General features: G+C 36.1%; 1 protein-coding gene across 1 annotated transcript in view; it reads left to right on the top strand.

The window, feature by feature from the left end:
- Window positions 1-11,853: 11,853 nt before the first annotated feature.
- LOC110107715 (extra-large guanine nucleotide-binding protein 3) overlaps window positions 11,854-19,798 on the top strand; it is a 47,216-nt gene continuing 39,271 nt past the window's right edge. The window contains exons 1-4 of the mRNA XM_020838062.2: window positions 11,854-13,437; window positions 13,535-13,672; window positions 14,247-14,351; window positions 14,482-14,664. Coding sequence (XP_020693721.1) covers window positions 12,454-13,437; window positions 13,535-13,672; window positions 14,247-14,351; window positions 14,482-14,664 — 1,410 coding nt within the window. The 5' untranslated portion in view covers window positions 11,854-12,453. The remainder of the gene's footprint in view (window positions 13,438-13,534; window positions 13,673-14,246; window positions 14,352-14,481; window positions 14,665-19,798) is intronic.

Genomic DNA, 19,798 nt, shown 5'->3' with positions numbered 1-19,798 from the left:
TAGAGTCAAAGGAAGAAGGGTATGGAGTGTTTGAAAATTCTGAATTACTTCAGAAAAACACTCTAGTCTATCCTAAGTGTTGGAGCTCGAATTAGATTGAAAGTGATTTAAGTTCAAATGGATCAATTTTATTAAGAATTGGGATTCAATTTCCCGGAGGTTTGAGGTCTTATAGCGAGCTTGCTCAAAACCTAAGACTAAATTGGGTACTGAAAAAGTGACCCGAACCCCATAGGGGTATTTTGGTCATTTTGACCCCTGGTCAACTAGGGGTCAAAGTGGGTCCAGAAAAATACAGTTTAAAGTTCAACATATCAAGATTAAAGGTCTAGAAGTGACTAGAGGCTTTGGTGAAGGCTCTAAGGTCAGAAACTTCTATGTGATAGGTCCAGTGGCATAGGTTGTAAATATTTGAAGGTTTTACAGCCTATGGATTTTAATTAAGTTTTTGAGGTTAGAGACCTCAGAATGGGCTCAAATTTGGAGGGTTGCCTCCAGAGACATGTCCCATCAGTATGCAACTGACAGACTCTGAATCGGAGGTCAATTGATTGGGTTTCAAAGTATTTGAAATTTCAATGGAAAAGGCCTTTAGGACAAAACCTTTGGGCCTTGGATTTGGCTTGATTGACCTAAGATCTAGGTAGATCCTAAGGTCCGAATAGATCTTAAAGTTAGGAATCTAGAACGATCCTAGAGCCTAAGAAATTCCTAGAACTTGGAGTCTAGAAGAAGTTTAGGATCTATAGTAGCTCCTAATGTCTAAGCTCTAGAAGAATCCTAGCATAGATCCTAAGGTCAAGATTCTAGGAGGATCCTAGAGTTTAAATTAATTTGGAAATTAAATTGATTTAGGGTCAGGAGTAGTCTAAGTGACCTCATACAAAAATGAGGTCAACAGATCCTAAGAATCCTTCATATCGAAACCATTAGAATCAAATGTAATAGAGATGGAATTGTCGACCGTTAATTTTGAAACAGATAGTAAATTATGCTTAAGAGATGGGACATGTAAAAGATTACATAAGCATAGCTTACGAGGGGTATCCGGAAGCGGAAGAAAACCTTGCCCGGAGTTCTGTATAGGCTCAGAAGAGCTAGTGGCCACGGAGACCGAAGCTGGACCGTGATAAGCGGTTGGTTACTGGATGTTGGTGCCATCGGGTGTAAGATGAGCGGAGGCCCCGATATCTAGAATCCAATCTTGAGTTGGATAGGTGGCGGTGTTTGCTAGTATGGCTCTTGGTGTGTAGGTAGTCGTTGGTGCGTATTTGAAATTACAGCAATGCCAACAGTTGATGGCGATGTGTCCGTTCTTGCAGCAGATTTGGTAAGTTAGCCTTTGGTTGCCAGAGTTGGGTTTTGTGGAGGTAACAAGTTTGCGGATGACTGGACCGAGTGGTTGTTCTTGGTGTTCTTTGGAGGATGTCGTTGTTTTCGACTGCGAAGTTGGTTGTTGGAGGTGGCGTAGAGAGCGGACGGGTCAGTAGAGGTTTCTTTAAGAATCTCTTGATTTTCATGAATTTTCTTGATGCAAAGAAGTGAGTAGAGAGAATCCAAATCAGCGGGTAGAGGTGAGGTATGAATCGAGGTCTTGAAAGAGTTGTAGGAAGCCGGTAATCCATTGAGGATGTAAAGAATGATGTCTTCGGGATCGATTTTGGAGCCGGAAGCAGCGATGTTGTCGACGATTGTCTTGACGTGCGAGAGGTATTGCTGCATTGAGAGATTTTTCATTTGAATATGACGGAGTTTGTTCTTGAGTTGTATGACTCGAGAACGACTTGAGGGTTGCAGTCGGTGTTCAAGAATCGTCCATACTTCTTGAGTTGTGGTGGCAATGATGACATATGGTAGAATTGATTGCGAAATTATGGAGAATAGCGCCGAAATGAGGTTGTTGTCGACGAGCATCCAACTGGAGTGAGCGGAGGAGTTGGCTTTGGGCGACGGCGGGGTGTCACCGGTTAGGTGGCCGACGTATCCATTGGCCGTAAACTGTTGGAGAATTTGAATTCTCCGAATGGCCTAATTGTCGGTGGTTAGGGGATGAGGTAGGAGGTTCTTGATGTTGGAGATTAGGAATTTGAGAGGAGCCATAATGGTGGGCTGAGGGTTGGTGGTTCCAGCGAGATTAGAGGAGGGAGGGAGGGAAGAAATGGAATCTTTTTCCCCCATTGAAGGCTCTTGATACCAAGTGAGAGATGCCAAGAAGAGGGAGGGAGAAGGAAAGGCTAGAGAGAAGAATACCGAAAATAGAGAGAAGAGCAAAGTAATTCTATATATTAAGAATGAATTAAAGGGAGCCTTAAATAGGCAAGAGCAGGTAAAAGAGTAATAAAAGTTAGTACAGATTAATGTCTAAGTAGAGCGTGCTAACACTATAAAGCTGGAGGGGTGGGAAAAAGGAAGGAATGTTATAACATTGTAATGGCTTTATGGTTGAGTTGAAAATGTCCTCGAGCAGTCTGGCCTCCAGTCTTTCTTCTTCCTTGGAGTTGTAGCAAGTTAAAAAAGAACCCTAGAGTGGTGGAGAGGCAAACGTGCTCTTCTCTTTTTCTCTTGCCTTCATAGCTTTGATAGGGAGAAATTATTACGTGCAGAGTTTGGACTAGCTCACGTTCAGACTCCAATGAGATTGCACCATGCCATTTGTGCACATCACTGCATATAAGTGACATACATGATGCAATCTTATTGGAGCCCAGACGCATCTAGACAGTGCACGTAATAAATTCTATTTCATAGAAAGGATAGAGTTGCTTAGGTTGGTGTGTCATAGTATATGGAGGTTATAAAGGACCCATTATACGTAGTTGTTCTTATGACTGTAGTTTTCTTCTTCTTCTTCTTTTGGAAAATTGTGGGCAAAGCCCTTATTTTAATCACCAAAATGTTACATGTAAGTTGCAATACAAAAAGAAATAAGATGAGCAACAATAAAAAGTGAGCAAGCTCACCACCCCAAAATAGAAAGAAAGACCAATGGACCAAAAAATAATCCACTTGAGAGATAACCGAAGGGAAATCACGAGAAAGATCAGCTAAAACCAAAACTCTTCCCCAAAAATGAGCTCCTCAAAGTAACGATCAAATTCACCATAGCCTGGACTCAGAATATGGGATAAATTATCAAATATATAATCATACTGAGGAAAAGGCACCCCTGGTTGTCCTTGGACCGTCCTAGGGATGCCAATCTGAATTGCAGCACGATTCATCATCATTCAAGGCCAAAACTAATCATCCAGATTTAATGATCATAGTAGTCATCACTCGAATTTGAAATCACATCGACATGAAATGGCAACACGTAAATGAAATAACAACACTAAAAGTAGAAGGCACACAAAATAGCTGCAGCATTCGAACATAAAGAGGCAAAACCTATACTAAGAAGAGGAATTGCACAATCAAAAGAAAGCATGTTCCAACCAGCATGCTCAAACCAAAAACCAAAAGGTAACCCATCCTTAATAACAACATTGTTCAAAACAGAAGATAAACAGGATATCCAAAAATTATGAATGGCATAAATCTCTTATAAAATCCACATTTTTCCAAGAAGTAAGCTTCTTGCCAACAACCATTTTGATGGTATAACACAAGGATGTAATGCTTCTATAATTTGAGTTAAATCTCCTTTCATTTTGCTCCCTCCATATGAAATAAGTAGCATAACAAATGACCAAAAAATAATAATGTTTAAGATCTTTCACATAGTAGACCCTATCCTCCAAAAATTGAAGAATCTTGAGAAAGAGATGGCCTTAGCAAAAATTTGCTAAGGAAAGGAATTAGATACTTCAAGACAGAGAATGAGTAATTAGATTTGAATAGTAGGTGGGCAGTATTTTCTAGATTTGTATAACATAAACTGCAATTATGCTCAATATTGATATTCCTTTTTAGTAATTCATCAGCAGTTTTAAGACCCCGTCTCAAAACAAGCCGAGCATAAACAGAATATTTTAAAGCATGGTGTTTGTGCCAAATAAATTTAGACCAACATAAAGTATCCTAAATAAAAAATTCATTGATAAATGTGGTCCAACAAATTTTTTTGTTATCCTTCCAGGAAATAATGAGACTAGGTTCATAGCATATATGAATAGATTCCAAAAGAGCCCTAATAACAACATCTAATGATTTAGGTAACACCCATCTTCCGTCATAAATAAAATCAGTCACCTTAGAATAGTAGTGGAAAGTGGAGTGAGTGGGATTAGGAAAAAATGCAGCTTCAACAGATTTTCCAAAAACTCACGGATCGCAAAGCATAGCTAGCTTGTTGAATGGGGAGATAGAGAAATTTATATTGTTGGCAATTCTCTTGGCCACCTTATAAATATTGGACCAAAGCTTATAAGGATTACTTCTGATAGGTGTCCAAGGGGTGGAATATTTGCCATGCAACCAATCAAAGAGTAGAGAGTGGGAGTCATAGAACTTGAAAATGAGAGAGCAACAATTGGCATAATGTAGAGAGTGAAGATTAGGAAGCCCAATGCCACCAAACTTCTTGGGTTTACAAGTGTTGTGTCAAGCTATTAGGTGCAACTTCTTAGCCTCGGTGTCACCAAAAAAGAGAAAAAGAGCAAACATTCTACCCAATTTTTTTAGACAACCCTTGGGTATAATAGAATATCTAATCCAATAGGCAATTATGTTCCACACAATGTATCTAAGGTATTGTATGTAGACGCCCAGCCAAAGAGAGAAGCTTAGCATTCCAATCAGCCAATCACTTAGAGATGGATAATAATAGAGGTTGATAATTAGTCGAGCAAATGTTTTTAGAAGAAGTATGAAGCCCAATATATGTCATGTTAATGCAATGAGTAGGAATGTTGAGGCAGTGCAAATATCCATAGGAGAATAGATGTACTTTGAAATGACGAGCTTGCTTTTATCTTGATTAATGTTTAAACAAGAAAAGTTAGAGAATGAATTTAAAACACAGTTTTGAGTGGAAGCATCTCCAAAGATCAGAAGATCATCAGCATATAGGAGATGTGTAAAATTTAGTCCTTTAGTAGAAATACCAATGAATCTATCCTGAGAAGAAAGGTTATCAATCAAGCAAGTGAAGGCATCCATAACAATGCAAAAAAAGGTAAGCACTGAACGGACAATCCTGCCTATGATAAGAGGAGCAAGGGATAAACCCATCTAAAGCCCCATCAATGCAAATAGAGAATAACACATCCGAGATAGAAGCCTTGACCCATGATATCAAAAGCGGAGGAAAATATTTTTGTACCATTTTGTTAAGAAGGAAGTTTCTTGAGACCAAATCAAAAGCTTTGCAAATATCAAATTTCACACAAATTAAGTATTTCTTGGTAGATTTTTTGAATTCTAGCATAAGCTCCGAAGCAAGTAGAACATTGTCAGTGGAAATACGCCCTTTCAATGAAACCATATTTATTATAACCAATAATAAGGGGCATGACCCCTTTAATTCTTATAACCAAAATCTTAGAAATGATCTTGTAAAATACATTACAAAAAGCAATGAGTCTAAAGTCTGATATGTTATTAGCATGAAATCAAGGACTTATGAATGAGGGATATAGCCGCCGCCTTGACCATCGTTTTAGGAAGATACCCTTTTGAGAAAAAAGATTTAACCGCTTTGCAAACAAGAGGTCCGACAATTAGCCAACCCGACTTATAAAACTAAAAATTGAAACCATCCAGATCGGGAGAAGAATTAGAGTTCCCACCATCAATACCAAACATTGATGCCTTAATTTTTTCATCCGAAACCATCTCAGTAAGCATACCCGCCATATGAGGAGGGATGATAGAACCACAAGGAATGAAGGAAATATCATATTGGGAAGGTGGAGGGGCATTATAAAGACCTTGAAAATGTTGTGTGATGAAGGATATCAAATCATGCCTATCTACAAGATCATTATAAGAGATTAAATGTGAGAAGTTGATATGCTTTCTCATTCTAATCCTGGCACAAATAAATTTTAAATCTTCCCCATGAGATAACCACTTCAACTTTTCTCTCTGCATCATCCAATTAGACCAAGAATAAGAGCAATCTATAATTCTTACATTAATGCACTTAAGCTTCTCATTCAGAAAAAAAAAGCTTCTCATTCAGAGAATAGTTTTGAGGATCCGACCTAATCAAATTAAGACAACAAGATTGTTTCTCATATAAATTTTCTAATATGGTAGAGAGATGGGTGGAAAGAGCCCACTTTTGACCTTTGATGATAGTTTTGACAGTTTTCAACTTGAAGCAAATAATAAAAATGGGATTACCATGATAAGGTTGAGCAAATATCTTAAGTAACTTGGTCCAGTAATTATCTTGTTTAATCCTGAAGTTCTTGAAGAGAAATCTGTGCGGAGTTCTATTTTGATGTCCCAGAAGGAGGATAAGCGAGGAGTGGTCAGAGCAGGTGGGATTAGATACTTCATAGACAGAATCAAGAAAACACTCCAACCATTTGTCATTAACCAATATTCTATCCAAGTTCAAGTGAATTGGATTATCAGCTCTCTGGTTAAACCAGGTAAACTTAAGACCAGAAGAAGCCAAATCTTGAAGAGCAACATAAAAAATAAGTGCATTCAAATCCCACATAGAGGCGGGTAAGAGAGGAGATCCCCCGTATTTTTCAAATGAATTACGACAATAGTTAAAGTCTCCAAGAAATTATCCAAGTTTCGTTGATATTAGAGCTCAACTCCATTAAATTTTCCAAAAGTAAAATTCTTTTAGATTGAGAACTTTAAGCATAAATGGTATTCATATAGAATATAGACTTATTCCCAATACTGGCTTCACAAAAAATCATTTGAGTTGAAACAAAAATGGGCCTAAAATAAACTTTCTTAGGATCCCATTTTATCCAAATTCTACCTGAAGTAGAGAGGTTAAAGTTATCATGCCCCGAGATCTAACTTCGAAAGAATTTTAATCAATTCATCAAAACCATTTACCAGAGCTATCAATAACTTCAATCAGACAGTCTAACAAAATCTATAACATTTAAAACATCAATGTACAGGTCGATTCATATCTCAAAAGATTATATACAATACTCAGGAACTACTCTATGAACTGAAATCTATCCTGTCCTGAGTACAAAAGAATCACTATCAATCAAAAGACAAAAATATGTAGATCCGGATCAATTCCTATCTTCTGCTCCCTTGCCCTGACCTGAAAATGTCAACCACATATAATGAGCTTTACAAAGCCCAGCAGGTCACCTAATACCTATAAATGAAATCAAAGCACGACGATGCTATCAATATGCATGTCAGTCAATCAAATCCATATCAGTCAATGGTCAATGAGTCTATGCAATACGGAAATCCATAGTCAATGAAACCAGTCAATGCAGCAGCAGGCAAATCAATAAATCAAGCTCAATCAATACACGTCAATATCGAAGAAATTCGTACACCGAAGAAAATCAATCAATTCGTCAAATCAGTCGTGTCGAATCAATCAATCAAATCAAATCTATGCTATCTAGTCAATAAAATCAATCGGAAAAGCAATACGATAAATCTCAATCTACCCTATCAATAAATCAAATGTAGCAAGTCAATACAATGCAGAATCAATAATATCAATGAGTCTATAAGCAGTATCAATAAATCTATAATATCCATATCATAGCATAATGAATCTATACTAATATCTTATCCATCTATCCATATCAATATAATAATCAATAGTATCATGCTCAATGATCATCAATGAAATCGATGAATATCGTACAATATGGTAAATCGATCAAATCAATAAAGTAGATCGATAAAGCATAAATCCGCATGTCAATACAGTAAACATGCATTTCATATCAATATACTGAACAGTAAATGAACTGGCTATGTTGCTGTTGTAGATCCCATATTGCTGTTGTAGAATCCCATACGTTGGTTTTCTATAAAGAGTCGTCATCTATTTGCCGCGTCGTCATATCTATAAACCCTTATGACTCCCAATCACATATAGTTATAATCGATGTTTAAAGGAAAGCCCCGGTTGGCCACCATCCTGTACAGGTCAATTCCATCTCCAACCAACAATTTCCAACCAGGTTCCATTGTGTTTCAGTATTCAATAGTCAATTCAATAATCAATTTAATAATCATATTAAGCATCTAGATAATCATATCAATATTCATACGCATATCAATTCAATCTATCAATTTCAGAAAAAATCGAAATCCTACGAAATTCCGGCAGAGTACGGCAGTCTATCAAATTTACACAAGAAAGACTATATTCTAAATTACAGTAGATTATTCACGACATAATATAAGCTATTATTCTATAGGAATTCCATATCATATCTATCTGATATTTTTTTCTATTCAATTAAAATCGCGTAGAACCCAATTCCGACCGTAAAATCATCGTAGAACTACTACAAATCGTGTACAATATTCAATATCTATACATTCTAAAAGTTGTGCGGTGAAAGTTGTCTCAATACAAAATCATGTCCAAAATTCGACTACGAAAATATAAAACAGTGCACAACTCGATCAAAAATCAATATCTCTGAAAACAGAAATAGGATTCGGAGTCCTTACCACGAGATAAACACTTTTCCCAACAGCGGCGTCGGATGAAAAGCGCTCCGCGACCTCCAGAATCCGGCTTTTCCTTCGCTTTCCTTCTCTTTCTCTCTCCTCAGATATTTTTATTTTTATAAAATATCTTTCTCTCTCCTCAAAACGAGCTGATTTGCTTATAACATTACTCTGATCGTCCTGGCCGATCGCCACATCGTCCAGGACGATGTGACCAAATTCCAATCGTACAGGACGATTTTCCAGGACGATAATTAATTTGCCAAAAACCCTTGCTCTCGGGATTTTGCCATACACTGATCGTCCCAGGACGATCCAAAATTGGCATGGACGATCTCACTCCAGAAAAATCAGCTGTTTCAATGCACTGATCATCCTGGACGATCTCAATATCGTCCTGGACGATCCTGGGAGAAAAACCAGATTCAGAGAGCAAATCAAAGGAACGAGCTCTCACAAAAGTTGAGATAACTTTATTCATTTTCAAAAACATGATGATTGAGACAATACCAAGGATCAAAGAGATTTTTCTCATGGATCCTGTTCTCCATAACACAAATTAATTCTAATTTGTACTGACTAACTAACTTCTTGCAAGACCAAACCTTCTCCGGGCTATTGAAACCTCTCACATTCCAAGAAGCTAAATAGGGAAAGGTCATTGGGATTTCAATGATTTGTTAGGAGGCTTTTTGCTTGCTTTCTCCTAGAAGCCTTTTGTTGAGTGGGTGGGGGATTTGGAGGGTTAGTTTCCACATGAGAAGTGGTAAAAGAGGATTAATGAAGATCATTCATGCCATCTTTTAAGATATCAAATTTATTCAGCGATATGATGTTGACTTGCAGATTGTGGGGGATAACGATACTAGATGTAAGAACATCCTCCATTGGGGAGTTATGGCTGCGAAGGGTAGTGGTGGGTTATCTATGGGATGAGAAGGCGGTGATATAACCACATATGGGGCTGTGGGATCGACATAGTGGAGGTTATGTCTGCCAAGGGTGTGGGTTTATCTGGATTGAAGCTCTGTTAAGGATGTTTTGTTGGTTTTGGGCCATAATATAGTGAGTGTAAGCTTTGTTTGGCTTCCTACTTGTGCTTCTTCCACGAGTAAAGTGCTGAATGGCAGTCAGAGGGGGTTGTGGTTTCAAGGGATAAAGATCCGGCAAGTGAACAATGGAACCATAATATTCACAAGGGGTAGGTTTCCACTCATATAGAATCTTCATATCAATAGATACACTAGAATGGTGATAGGAATGGACTCTGGATAAGCACAGTTTTTTGTCACTTGAACACAAAACCTCGCATAAGTAAGACGAGTTTTTTCTCTAGTCAGATTATCCATAGCTAGAGAAATACCTATTTTACTCTCTATGCAAGAAATTCCTTCAGGTGTCCAACAGGGGAAGAGGAGAAATCCGCTAAGAGCGACTAAATCCTAGCAGAGCTCTGCTGTCCGATGTGTCAAAAGTTAACACTCAAAAATATTTGATAGTAGTTTTTAATAAAGTTAAATGGAAACTATAATTTTTTTTAAAGTTACGTTATTATACAAATAAAGATAATAAAATATAGTAATCAAATAAAAATTATGATTGCAGTCTAAAAATAAAATAGTACCCAAACAAAGTTAGTCTAAGTCAGATTAGCCTTAGGATAATATTAATTTAGCTTTAGTTGATTAAAAATCCTAGTTTTGACTAAGACTTTGAATTAATAGAAGTGGATCTCAAACAATAGTTTATCAAATCAAAGTGTGATACCAATAAAAATAAATATATCACTTAGTTATGACTGATTGTTTTATGGACATACTTATATCAAATTATAGAATATCATATTTAAGTAATTATCCTTGAATAATAATTATCATTTGATATTAATCATACTAAATCAAAACACCAGTATTTGTTTTATTGATAGCGTCTCTTGAAAGTGCTATCAAGTGTAATTAATCTTAGTGAATTATAAGCTATCTTTGAAAGACGATTAACCTAGATTTCTTTAATTAATTTGAATTTGTTGACATGACTTATAGTGATAATTATTTCACTTAAATTTCGTTTGTGACAGCTTTCTTATTACTTCATAAAGCTGTCCCAAATGAATTTATAGTTGAAAAAAGACATATTGGCCCTATCACATTAGACATCTTTCCTTATCTCGTAAAGTGAAATCCCTTGCACGAGGAAAAAAAAAAACTTTTTTTATCACCATCTTTTGCATCTCAATAGAACATCTATCTCATTTAAACATTCACATTATTAGTAAATATTATATATTGTACCACTATTATAATGATAAATTTGTCTAACATGAACTTGCCAATATATTTCTTTAAATAAATATATGATTAGAATATTTTGCGAAATAAATAAATTATCACATAGTAACAAATTTCAAAAAATATCTTGAAAAAATCTCAAAATTTGAATAATTAAAACACCTCATTTCATCATACACATGAAAAACAAAACGAAAGGAACCAAGAGTTAAACCTTTGAATTGTCCTTCAAATTTATTTATTATACCACAATGACATAGTTATATTTTAAAATATTTCAACTATCTTATTTAATTATGAACTATGATATAATGTATGGCATTACTTAAATTTAAACCTGACATATGGTATATGCCCCCCATTAAAAAAAAAATTATTTTTATTTAATATTAACAATTATATATCATGCAATTTTTTTTTTCTAAAATTTTAATTCAAACTTAATTATATTGAATTTAAAATTATAAATAAATATTTAATATTAAAAAAAGTATTTAAAATATTAAACTTATGATAACCTGATTAAAATAATAGATGTATAAGAGCCCGATATGTTAAGAAAGATAGATATATATCTAAAAATATTTTGTTAAAAATATTCATTTTTTTATATTAGATTTAAATGAGAATTTGGTTTTTGATAAGATATCATGGAAAAAAAAAGATTTATGTAGCCAATCAACATAATATGATACAAATTTGTTATTGTTGTTTTTGTATTGTAATTAATTATATATAAGATACTATTCTATTTTTAATTATAAAATTAAAATTTATTTAATTTAATTTAAGTATAATTATTTTTATATTAACTTAAGCTTAATTCTTTAGAGTATAATATATAACTTAAATTTATTTCTATTATTATCATTCATGTGAAAATTTGGAGCGAACGTGCTTAACTATTTTTTTTATTTGTTTAATATCATACACTTTTTTTTTTCTATTTTTCGCTCGTTTTGACTTTCCGCCGGCTGCATTTGATTACGGCGGACCGACACCCAACAAGGCAATTTCTTTAGTCAAACTCAAATTTTGAACTTTGAAGGATCCTTCAATTTTCCAACTCTTGCCATGAATATTATGCCCATTTCAAGTCTCTCTCTTCTGTCTCCTCTTCTCTGCGTTGTTGTACCTCCAAGCCAGGTACCCGAGGCTACAAGAGTCCGGACCTCTGCGCTTTCAATTCTCCTATCCTGCAATTGCGATTCAATCTAGTCTTCGGTTTCCTCACTCTAGGGCTTTGGTCGCGGTACTGTAACCTGAAGAGGATTTTTTTGGCTGGATCGGTTTCTGAATCGGGCCGGCAGCCTGTTTGTCTCCGCCGCGAGGTACACTTTGTGCTTACTTTCCCAATCTGGTGTTCGTTTCACGGGTTCCGATTCTTGTTGGTGCTGAAAGGCAAAGGAGTGTTTCGGATTTGTTCCAGCTGAAAGTTCCTCTGGATATTTAATTATTTGGCACTCCTGGTTTTGATTTATTTGAGTTCTTATATGTTTTTATGTTCGCGATTCTTTCACAAGGCTAAAATTAGCCTCTTTTGAGCATCTGAGTTAGTGAAAATAGTTGTCTGTTTTGAGAAATGGCTGAAACCTTAGAAGGGAATCGTTGGGAGGAGATGTTGAGAAAATTTTTGCCGCCGGGAACACCAATTCCCGAGGCTCCACTTAATCTGGACTACTCTATTGCCATCGAGTATGATGGTCCTGATGTTGACTATGAGCTTCCCAGCGTTGATCCTGTCAGCCTGAGCTACAGGTCTATTCCTACAGCAGAGCCCCTCTCTGAATCTCATGACCGGCCAGTGGAAAATGGAGGACGGCAGATTATGGAACCAACTCCGCTTACTGTCTCCTCCATATCGGACCATGCTAGTTCCTCTCGCCGGAGCCCAAGGGGCTCTGGGAGCTCCGAGTCTGTTGTTTCTGTCTTGCAGAATCGAGAGTTCTCGGGTCTGTCTAATTCTGAGTCTCCAGATTCTGTCCATAGCCCTCCCTCCGCCCAAAGTTCCCCACGCAGGCCAACCTATCGAATGGCGAATGAGGTGAAGAGGGTACCTGTAGTTACTTTTGAAAGCATGGAGAAACCCAATAGTAAGGAATTGTATGTGGGGGGATCGGCTTCACCTCAATATGTTGGTGTTTCAAGAAAGGAGAAGATCAGCGTTTGCTATCGATGTGGGAAAAGGAAGTGGGAGAGAAAAGAATCTTGCTTTGTTTGTGATGCTAGGTACTGCAGTAATTGTGTACTTAGAGCCATGGGGTCGATGCCAGAGGGGCGCAAGTGTGTACAATGCATAGGGCAGCCAATTGATGAGTCGAAGCGGTCGAAGCTTGGTAAGAGTTCCAGGATATTGTCAAGGTTGCTAAGCCCCTTGGAAGTAAGACAAATTTTGAAGGCAGAGAAGGAATGCCCTGCCAATCAACTGAGGCCTGAGCAGCTCATAGTGAATGGATGTCCTTTGCGGCCTGAGGAGATGGCAGACCTGCTTGGTTGCCATTTACCTCCTGAAAAGTTGAAGCCTGGAAGGTACTGGTATGACAAGGAATCCGGGCTTTGGGGAAAGGCACGTTATCTACCATGTTATATGTCTGTTTACATTGGAGAGTTCATTCTTTTACTCGCTTGTTGCTGATGTTTCTTTGGTTTACATCATTTGGCAGGAGGGAGAGAAACCGGATCGAATTGTAAGTTCAAATTTGAATTTCACTGGAAAGCTTGCAAGCAATGCAAGCAGAGGAAACACTCAAGTTTATATAAATGGCAGAGAAATTACCAAGACAGAACTGCGGGTGCTAAAGGTTTGTATTTTTATCTACTTAAGTGTTTATGTGTTATCTTGTTTGTATCTCCTTCTAGTATAGTTGAAAGTGTCTTTTCAAAATTTTATTTCTTTTTTTTTCAACTTTATTTACTTTCTGGTTCTTTATAGTTGGGATATGTCAGAGTGAAGTTCATTGATTTGTTTGCATCTTTCACTGTTATGAAATTCTGTGTATGTTCGATTGCATGAAACTTAAGTATTACTCGGTCACAAAAATAAGAAACTGGCATGGTCATTAATCTAAGCACTAAATATGAAAGTTTGATGTATGGGGTTTTTCTGTGCTATCTTTTGACCCACTACTCGATGTTTTCCATATACCAAGGGAGCATTCTAAGTCTTTGGCTGCGTTTGGGACGGCTTTCGTATTGCTTCATAAAGCAGATTTCAAGTATAAAAATTATATTTTTTAACTAGAAAGTTGCTTTAAGAAGCAATAAAAAAGCCGTCCCAAATGAAGCCCTTGTTTTGATATGGTAAAGAAGTTCTACGCTATTCTTCATTTCACTTAATTGATGTGTTGTATTCTGCTTGCGGCTGTTTTCTTCCAGCTAGCAAACGTGCAGTGCCCAAGGGATACCCATTTCTGGGTGTATGAAGATGGTCGTTATGAAGAAGAAGGCCAGAATAACATCAAAGGAAAAATCTGGGAGTCGGTAAATGTCTTTTAATTTTTATTTTTGTGTTCATGGCTAAAATGCCTTGTTTATAATCGTATTACCATGAGGTGTCTTTTGAACTTCAATTACTTAAAGTACCATTTTTTTGTGGTATTTTCTTTGCCAGGCATTAACAAGGATAGCATGCTCTTTATTTTCACTGCCTGTCCCTCATAATACGTCGCATAGACCAAGGAGCGAGGCTCCTTATTCAGCTAGAACAGTTCCTGAGTACTTGGAACCAAAAAGGGTCCAAAAACTTTTACTACTTGGATATCCAGGATCAGGAACAAGCACCATCTTTAAACAGGTTAGCAAATGAATATGCAATTTCTATACTGTCTTTGTGTTCATTATGTGGATTTTTCATTCTTAAATGTAGAATATTCCATCTGTTTGCTTACACCTTAAGGTCTCCTGGTTGTTAGATTGAGATTTTAGAGGCCGGTTTGGAATGCTTGTAAATCAAATAATTTAGTAAAACTGTAGAAATATGCCAGTCAATTTGCGTTGTCTATGAAATATAGTTTCTACTGAAGTTCTACTTGATATGCTTCGTTGGGGTCAATATCAACCTTTAGAATCACAGTCCCCTTGTTCTCTGTCATTCTATGTAATATGGCTGGATTCTTCTCCTGCATCCTTTGCATTATTTAATCATCCTACAGAATGCAAAGAGAATAGAAAAAAACATCATATTTACTCAATTTCCTTTATTACTAGCATATATCTACATGTGCGTATGTGAATGTGTATGTTTGTGTGAAATATATATATATTACAATAAAAAATATTGTAGATTTAGAATATAAATAAGTTACACATGTGGTAATTTAGATATAGTATGTCTTCGCAACTCAAGATGGCATAGAAGATATTAGTCATCGTGATAAGTAACGATTGGGACTTATGAAAGAGAGATTCATATAAGGTTAGTCTATTGTTTTGACCACCTTAGCTCTGATTTACAATCTCTGTACCAGTTAATGAGTGAGTTCACTCTCATTATGATTGAAAAAATCATTATTATTACCAATGATCATATTGGAAACTGTGTTATGCCTCTTTCAAAGCATTTATTTTAAACTAGTTTTTTCACTTGTTTTAAGGCTACATTTATTAGTTTAGGCTTTCTCTATTATAACAAATTAGACTTTGAGAACATGGTTCTTCACTATTACGGCTGCCTTTGCCTTGTGGAGAAAGGTATTTTGGGCAATCTCTAAAGTGTATTTAGGTATTAACACACGGTTGAACTCTTCCAAACCAAGTACCAAAAAAGAAAACAAATGTAAAAAAAAAAAAAACACAAAAGCCCCTGTAAACCAAGTGAGGGACCATTGGGTTGTAAAACAAAGGACTACATTTTAGTGATTCATCTTGCACTTCTACCTCTCCTTTCATGATTTTTTTCTAGTTCAACTCGCATGAAGATATTTCTCTTTTGCATACTAATTCAGAAATTGATATGGGTGGCAACAATAATTTTGAGTTGATTGATTGTATTTGCATTTACTTGCACAAGGATCTTGCTGCTGTGTCATGATTTTTTCTGAAATTTCATACAGAAACTCTAATTGTTGTGCATAAATACGGTTTCTAAAGGTACTTATTCAAGTTGCTAGTTTGTCTCTCTCTCTTACGTGAATATGAATTGCTTAACTAGATTGTGAAATCACCCACATATGAACAATCCCGTTTTTTTTACATGGGGCAAAATGTTAGAATATTGAATTGTTTGGCAACAAGACTTCTAGGTTGATTAGATCCAATCATCATACTGAGCATATATGCAATCAACTAAGCAAACTATGACCCATATGTCATGATCCAACCAATTTATATCTTGGAAACAACATAGACTGAGCAAAGAACATTGAAAATATAAATGGTTAAACAGCTTGCATATAGGAATGGGCATTTTGCACATTGAACCTTATGCCTATATGATGTTACAGTTTGGCTTACTAATTTTATAATAACTAAATTATTCAACATGTGCCATAATTTCTTGGGCATTCTGCTTTTTGAAGCTATAAACTTTTATGTTGTTGTAGTTTAGTTTAAATTTTTTTTCCAACCCTCCATTTGATCCCGTTTGTTACATAATAAACAATATCATTATTTCCCCTAGGCTTAATTATTTTCATTAAATCATTAAAGTACTATTTAACTATATATATATTTCACCAGTCAAATTTTTTCTCGCCCAGAGTGATATAGTAGTTTGAGGATATGATGGTTTAACAAATCCTCCCCCCCATCTCTCTCTCTCTCTCTCTCTCTCTCCCCTCTCACTATTGTTTTGGGGGTAAGTTGCTAGGCTCCCTTCCAACTTCCATTCATAGATGTGATTACCCCATTACTTGTTCTTACATAAACTTGTGTAAGGATTGATCACCTATGAAAAGCCACCACCTCTGTGAGCCTCCTTGATGCTATGAGAAAACTCAAGAGTAATTTTTCTTAGGTTGATTTAGTTTAGTTAATCAAATTTTCTCCTATGTTGGATCTTGGTTTATTGAAATATGTAATTGAGACTTTCTATGGATATAATCCACATAGTTTAATATCCTAACTTGCATAAGAGCATTTTCGACTAAGAAGGTTGCTTATGCTTTATTGTAGGGCTTGGTATTGAATTTAATTGCAGGAGGAATGGTTGTGAAGTTGGTGATAAATTTGATCATGATCTTATAGTTTTTTCATCCCAGGTCTTCCAGTGAGTCTATTCTATTAAAATAAGAGGACTTTAAGCTGTGACATATATTGAGCCTAGTTAATAATTATGGGTTACCTCTTAAGTATCTGAGTGTATTGGGGTGGAAGCTTTGTACGTTGAATACATGTTTTTTGAGATTGATATCAACTTTTTCATTAGCAGAGGGCTTGCCGTATTAGATAGACTAAGTGACGCAAAGACACAAAACATGTCTAATCATGGTTCAAAGTTATTAGACATGACCAATAGCAATTAAGAGTCATTGGATGGTATTTAGTTTTTTAGGATTAAACTCTTGTTAGCTTCGAATGATACCTTAGGCCTACATGATTTGGATTTTATGCATGGGTTGTGTATTGTGACGTTCTTTGTTATGAAATGATCCATTTGTAATGAGGTTAACATATGCATCATTGACATCAGGGTATAAATGAGTCTAGTTGAGCTCGATCTTGGCTTGCCTATCACTAGGTAGGCTCTATTCAGAGTTGATCTTAAATATTGAGCTAGACTTTGCTCATCGTACCTTCAAAAGGCTTGAACTTAACTTGCGAGCAGGTTGATTCTCATTTTTTTAATCCCTTGACAATAATGAAGCAATGAAGTCACAACTGAAGCATGCTGGAGGAGGCTCGTTTGTGACCAGAGCTCGATTTGAGAAGGCAACGTCGCATTAGAGCTCATTGGAGAAGCAAAGTCAATATGGTTGTTCATTGAAGAAGTCGTGTTGGGAGCTTGCTGTAGAAGCTGACAATGGCAATGAAGCGAAGAAGTCGTAACAAGAATTTGAATGGAAATATAGAGTTCTTTAGGCCGTAAAACGGGTTATGTCAAAAATCTTTAGTGCAGTTTGAATTTTGATTCATTGGAGTCTGGACTGTAGGAGATTGGGGGAGGGTTCAGAGGTTCGAGGTATACTTAAATCCATAAATTAATGATTTCTTTTGACTTTTTATTTAGTAGTTCATGGTGAAATAATATTTTGATATTTCTAGAATATCAATATTTGCTTTCAATAAATTAATAAATTCTATATTCTATTAGTTGTATTATACATAAATTTATGATTATCTTATTTTACTTCAAATATTTTGGTGTTAGTTTTGTAAAAAAATAAAAAACTAAAAAAACTACAATATGCACATAATTTTTCTTATATATAAATTTTAATTATGCAAATTTTAGAAATAATTGTAATATTTAGTTATAATATAAGTAAAATATAGCAAAAATTATGCATGAAGTGACTCCTTGGCCTAATGGATATGCAGTTGGATTCAGAGCTAGAGGTTTCATCTTAAATTCCCATATTTTAAAAGAGTATTCTCTTATAAGGTATTCTTTAAATAAATTGTTGTATGTTGGTTTGGGATTTTTATTGCATGCTTGATGGGCAAGTGGGGTTTTTATTACTTTTTTGATGGGATATTCTTTAAATGAATTGTTGTGGGTTTTTTATTACTTGCTTGATGGGCAGTGAGTAGTGTGGGCCCATGCCCCTAGGGCTTCAACTTTAGATTTGCCAATGCTTACTAGAAGGTAGTTAGTCTAAGGTCGGTAGGTTCGGCTTCAAGAGTATGCGAGTCTAGCTTGAAATATTTGGGGCTTAGTAGAATGGAAGCTGGCCCAAGTTTGATTGACAACCTTGGTAACATGTCAGCTGGCCCAAGTTTAGTTTATGGGCTTGTTAGCATAAGTGCTTGCCGAAATTCAATTGACAGGCATGATACTATAAAAGTTGACCCAAGTTTCAATTAATAGGCTTGTTAGCATTGTATTGGCTTAGTTTAGTAGGGATGGGTCTTGCATCCTAAGAAAGGCCTATTGTGGATCTCACAACCTCGAGAGCAAAGAAACAACAAAACAACAATAACAAGCTTTTATCTCACTACATGGGGCCGACTAATCTCGGGAGCAAAGAAGACCCAAAAATTGGACATACAACTCTGATGATGAGAAAGTCTATTGGCAAAACTTATAACCTCAAGGATGAAGAAACCCTATAGATATGACTTATAACCTTGCTAATATGTAAGACAATCCAGGTTTGTTCATGTTGATTGTATTTTAATTTACTCATAATGCTAAATGCAATGCTTAAAACTCTTAATGATAGAGAGGCCCATTGATTATGAGTTTGTTGTAGCATGTATTTTAAAACACATATCAAGGTGATGACTTGCTAAGACCTTTGGATCAATTGGGGTTCAACAAGCTCAAAACTGCTAATGGTAGTCGGTGGGAGAATCTTGAAGATGAAGATACCTTGGATGCTTGGTGATGACTTGGTGTGATGTTTGTGAGGTTTTGGAAGGGTTTTATAGGGGTTTATTGTTGGTGTTGGTGTATGTTTTTGAAGAGGCCTTGTGGTACAAGGTTAGATGGTCTTATTTATGGAACTTTGCTTTGTTGTGGGCTTGGGAAATACTTAATGTTAGATGTTGCTGAGAGGCGGCGATGGGCTACCAGGGTTTAAGAGGGCTATAGTGAAGGTATAAGAGCGTTGATGGTTGGAAGTTAGCTTGGGCTAGTGGAGATGGCAATACTTGAAAAGGGCTAGACGAGGGCCTTTGTTGTCGAGATTATGGTTTGATGTGGAGGGAAGGGGTGATTGATTTGTTGAGCCTAAAGGGATGTTCTTAACAAAATTTGAGTTGTTTGGAGGTTTCTATGGTTCTGGAGGGATGAATAAAATCATTAGGAGGGGGAGAAGAAGAATGAC

This window comes from Dendrobium catenatum, unplaced genomic scaffold, assembly GCF_001605985.2.
Source record: "Dendrobium catenatum unplaced genomic scaffold, ASM160598v2 original_scaffold_56042, whole genome shotgun sequence".
NCBI lineage: Eukaryota > Viridiplantae > Streptophyta > Magnoliopsida > Asparagales > Orchidaceae > Dendrobium > Dendrobium catenatum.
Note: the sequence above shows the minus strand (reverse complement) of the source record. Positions and strands in the feature narration are given on the sequence as shown.